Genomic DNA, 4,987 nt, shown 5'->3' on the forward strand with positions numbered 1-4,987 from the left:
AGCAATGTATTCGTTTACATTTTAATACATGTTTATTGTTCCTCCTTTGCTGTGTTGTTTTAGACAATCGTGGACTAACAGTTTGAAGTCATTGAACTACTTCCAAAAGTTGTATCGACATCAACAGGATTACGATTTCAGTTTCAATATGATGCTGGATGACCTTATCACGATAACCCATAACTATAAACCATTATAAACACAGAATCAACAAAAACATCTGCGACACGCACCTGGCGCATGGCTACATTTCTCAAATAAATCTGATTGAGGGTGGATAAATCTGAAATATCTGAAAGGCAAGACAATTTTATGACAGAGTCATGAAATTCTGCAACAGCAACATGCACAGAATGACCTCCGTATAAATTTAAAAAAAGTATCACCACCACTGCTCACATGTTTCCCCGCAGAAGAACATGCATTATGCTAGTGCCATTTTCTGCAAGAAAAGGCTTGTACATCAATGCGTATAATATGGTATTGATATGATGTGAAGGCCATCATTTACATATTGATATAGCATATAGGGCATTCCATTGATTGGTGACAGAAAAAACAAAAGAAATTATAGCAATAAAAACTGCTTTATGGCAGTTTTCTAAAAAAGGTTATTGTGTTCTAGTCCATGGACCCCGTCTAAAAAGTAAGAAATTAACGAAATGTGATAGCTGAAAATTAAAATTTCACACAAAACCTCACAATAATCACAACACTTGAAATGCTGCTTTCAACACTAAACTTGTACTGCACCAACAATTGGCAACATGCATGCATAGGAAAGAGGATCACGAGGGGAAAAGGTCTTCTGCATGTAGCTTTTCATTCTGTGTGTGATTATTGTGAGGTTTTGTGTGAAATTTTAATTTTCAGCTATCACATTTCGTTAATTTCTTACTTTTTAGACGGGGTCCATGGACTAGAACACAATAACCTTTTTTAGAAAACTGCCATAAAGCAGTTTTTATTGCTATATGCAGACAGTACTCACCAGGGAGTAGTAAAATACAGGGAGGTGACACGAGCATGTATATGTACGGCCAGTTTGACGATTGCCTCAGCACCGTTTTCACCCGGCGGGTGAGATTGGGGTACTATGGGTACCGAAGTGTGTGACACGCGCGCGGATCAGGATTCTCTCGATCAGGGAGTAGTAAAATACCTACCGCCAAAGAGACTCCTACTGCAGCCCGTAGAAATTCAGCGCTGAGAATTTCCAACAATTGTCTGCCTTTACAAAGTTTGGTACTCGACCAAACTACCACTATGTCAGGATAGAAGTCCAGCAAGAGTGGTATCACTTTGGGAGATATCCCTGCGTGCCGTAGATTTTTCCTGTGTCGATACAAGCTGTTTACGACGACGTAGCCCGCATTTCAATCCTTGACATACTTAGGAACATTTCATTCCGAAAAGTGAACTCCCGAATCTCTAGCATACCATAATATGAAATGCTCATCATCACAAAGAAGGTAGAGAAGTACTGGTTGATCACAACTGAGGAGAAATTAGTGCCGATCGTGTGGTGTCCTAGAGATTTTTTCGACTTCGAAATCGGTGCACTCGCTTTTCATCTCCAATCGTACACGTATTGTTCTCAAGGAAATCACCTTCGTTCTATTGTTCCATGCCGTCGATCGGGACGAATTTCGGAAAGGTGATACCTTTCCATATGACGATGACACAGATGTATCACAAGAGCAAAACAAATGCTGTTCCATAAGATGGATAGAGCTTTTCACGGAATTAGTTCTTCGACAAATACTCAAGATTGATTCAGCAGATCATCTTTTTTGCGAAAGAAAAAAAAACAAGCGTGAGGCACCCATCAAAAATCACGATTAGTGGCGTGTCACCTCCCTGTATTTTACTACTCCCTGGTACTCACACCTTCCTTCTAACTTGACACTTCGGTTCTTCTCACATTCTCATTGGTGTTCTCTCTATCACCTTGTGCGATAAAACAAGGCTCTTCTCACGGTTGAGCGGGTGTCACCTGGTCACAGTGTTACAGTGTTACTTCCAGGGAGTCGTAAAATACCGGGAGGCGACACGCCACACATTTCACGATCCGAGGATTGCCGCACTCGACCCGCGAAATTTGAAGCGTGATTGAAACGTCGTCGTCATCTTCTTTTTCTCAATTGTTTTTGCTATATGCTTCGAGGCTATTCTGGATCTCCAGAGCGAAAGCTGGTTGTTTCTGATACGTACCACGCATTACCTTAGGTTGAGCCGTGGCTTTTAATTTTTTTTGGAAGTTCACTGCTTTGGAGACGACGGAATGTCAAGGTAAGTTATTCACGAAATGTACTCAAATTTGAATTGAGTCAATGCGAATGACACCCTGTTTTCGGAGTAGTTCTCCACTAAACACACCATGCCCATGGCCCCTTCATGTTGTCCAAGTTCCATTCTAGGTTTGTGTGAAGTTTCGAGATGAAGTTCGACGATGTACTCACCTTTCCATGGAAGGGAAAAAAAAGTAGCATATCAAACAGAATCCATGCAGTATTTGATGCCACTATCCTCATTCTTCTGCATTCAACGTGTTTCACATCTATATGGCCCATGAACTGCAAACAATATTTGTCATTTCTTAACTGTTCATAGCTGTTCATAACTGTTCTGAACACATTGCCTTCAGGAAACGTAAGGCCGAGTCGCCTCACCGACTGAGCAAAGTTCTCTGCGACGAAAGTCACACTCAGTATCGGCGAATGCACTCAAGGTGAATACCCGTCAATATCCTGTATACTGCTTGTACCGCTTATCACAGTAGCATACACACAAGCACACATACACACACACACACACACACACACACACACACACACACACACACACACACACACACACACACACACACACACATGCATGCTCGTGCACACAAGCGCAAAATTCACATATCACTGGTTCAGTTGTTTTTATCTGTGTCGTATTTTGTCTTATACAGAGCTTCCGAGCCACGCCGAGTCACCTGACCAACTGAAGAAGGTTCTGTGCGACGAAAGTCACACTATCGGCAAATGCACTCAAGGTGAATACCCTGTGGACTGCTTATACCACTTATCACAGAAGCACACACACACACACACACACACACACACACACACACACGCACACACACACACACAAGCGCAAAATTCACATATCACTGGTTCAGTTGTTTTTATCTGTGACGTATGGTGTCTTATACAGAGCTTCCGAGCCACGCCGGGCCACCTGAATTCTCCAAACAAGGCTGAAGGCTTGTCACGGCATCCTTGCCAAATAAAGGTATAAGCTGCAGCAAGTTGTCGTTGCGACACCTTGCTCCTTCCAGCTCACGCCGCACGGCCACCAAGCACCAACCACCATGGTACTTTTCAGCAAGGTGAGACAAATTGTCAATCACCGGTTCGGGGATGGCTTCAGCAGCTTTGGATGGTGCTATTGACGCTTTCCTGATAGCAGCGGCAGCCGTGGCATGCAGGTAGCTTATCAGATTCGCTAGCACTGCAGATGTAACTTCCAAATCTGAAGAAGAGAAAAGAAAAAGACAACATATAAGGACTGGTGGTTGCAGAGGCTGTACTAGTATTCAAAAGCCAGCGTTTGCATACCTAGTCTGCATACCTAGTCAGAAGCCAATTTTTTTCCAACATGCATGCAAAACGCACTGACCTTCACAATTGATTTTCACTTCGGGAATAGCTGTTGCGATGACGGACAGCATTTGTTGCCATGCTTGCGATGACGGACAGCATTTGTTGCCATGCTTGCGAAATATCAGCACCCTTGCATGCCTTCAGCTGGCACACTTCCTGGCATAGCAGATTTGCAGTACCTGATGCCTTGTGTAACCGTGTCGTAATAACATGCAGGAATGACTCCGTCGCCTCAGTAACACTCGCCTGTCTCATTGTCAGCAGTTTGCAAATTCCATGGATCACTGCACCTTCCATAGGCCTGTACACCATGATGGCACTACCACTCTTACATCGATCTGCACAATAGACAAAGTATGGTTTGAGGATGGAGGTTTACATCATCTACGGTGATGATACATACTAGGTACACACGTAAATTTTCAGGACTTCAATAAATATCCTGTCACAGTGAACAGACAATGCATCGTGGGCAGACTAGGATGAAAAGGATGGTGTCGACCACCTAATTTATCGGGTCAGTTCGGGCACTTAGGTATGCTACAGATTATACATTCGTGTCCACAAGGAAGAGACAAAAACATGCAAACGAAAGAATCTCACCTGTAGCCCACAGCTGAACATCCCCACAACTCAGGTCACCAAGTGAATACGTGGCGTCATCTACATCTTCCACGGTGGACTCATCACTTTGGCAGTCATCTCTGTCAAGCTCCATCATCCTTTACTTCGAAGGCCAAGGCACAAAGTATTATTACATGTACTTAGAAAAACAAAACGAACTGCTGACACTGGATTCGTTGTGTGCAGGATAATTTTATTGAGTTTTCAAATTTTTTGGACCAAACAGCGAACGCGTCCTTTTGCATGACCTGCGCCGCTTTGACCTCATGGGAAGTCCCTCGCCATGCAGCGCGTGAGGTCTCAGCACTCGTGCCCGAGCTGAGGCAATCATCCGACGCGGTTGTGCATCTCGTGTCGCCTCCCGGTATTTTACGACTCCCTGGTTACTTCCCGGCAAGCTACTACAGTAATGCAATCTATTAGGCCGAGTAAAAAAAATTACTAGATGATCGTCCTTTTTTTTGGAAAAATCGGGGAGGGCGGGAGGATTTTATTTTTATTTTTTTACTTTTTACCCTCTCATGCACACAGTGTACACAACAACATCAAGGTTTTTTTTCTCTTTTTTTCTTTTTTTTTCTTTTTTTCTTTTTCTTTCTTCAGCAGATCGATACTGACGTTGTGATATACTAGTAGTATGTGGTCCATATAGTAAAACTCACGATTTAAAAAATAAAATATTTCTTGGGGCGCTGACAAAAACTGGGGCGGCC

The 4,987-nt window shown here is 43.2% G+C and overlaps 1 protein-coding gene across 2 annotated transcripts; it reads right to left on the bottom strand.

Annotated features, from left to right (window-relative positions):
- Positions 1 to 3,152: 3,152 nt before the first annotated feature.
- Positions 3,153 to 4,649, bottom strand: LOC135823254 (uncharacterized). 2 transcript variants are annotated; one of them, XR_010554639.1, is made up of 3 exons: positions 4,254 to 4,649; positions 3,667 to 3,988; positions 3,153 to 3,519 (listed from the first exon to the last, which is right to left on the bottom strand). XR_010554639.1 is itself a non-coding variant. In XM_065336102.1 (2 exons), exons 1-2 carry the CDS (start codon positions 4,369 to 4,371, stop codon positions 3,194 to 3,196), a joined length of 444 nt encoding a protein of 147 aa, XP_065192174.1. In that variant the 5' UTR covers positions 4,372 to 4,649; the 3' UTR covers positions 3,153 to 3,193. The 2 variants fall into 2 exon arrangements, 1 of the variants encoding a protein (XP_065192174.1); XM_065336102.1 differs by lacking the exon at positions 3,667 to 3,988.
- Between the last annotated feature and the right edge of the window lie 338 nt (positions 4,650 to 4,987).

This window comes from Sycon ciliatum, chromosome 8 (genome assembly GCF_964019385.1).
Source record: "Sycon ciliatum chromosome 8, ocSycCili1.1, whole genome shotgun sequence".
NCBI lineage: Eukaryota > Metazoa > Porifera > Calcarea > Leucosolenida > Sycettidae > Sycon > Sycon ciliatum.

Coding starts and splice junctions, on each gene's coding strand:
- LOC135823254 (XM_065336102.1), bottom strand. CDS start 4,371: ATGATGGAGCTTGACAGAGATGACTGCCAAAGTGATGAGTCCACCGTG. Junction 3,520..4,253: donor TGTTCAGCTGTGGGCTACAG/GTGAGATTCTTT, acceptor TCTCTTCTTCAG/ATTTGGAAGTTACATCTGCA.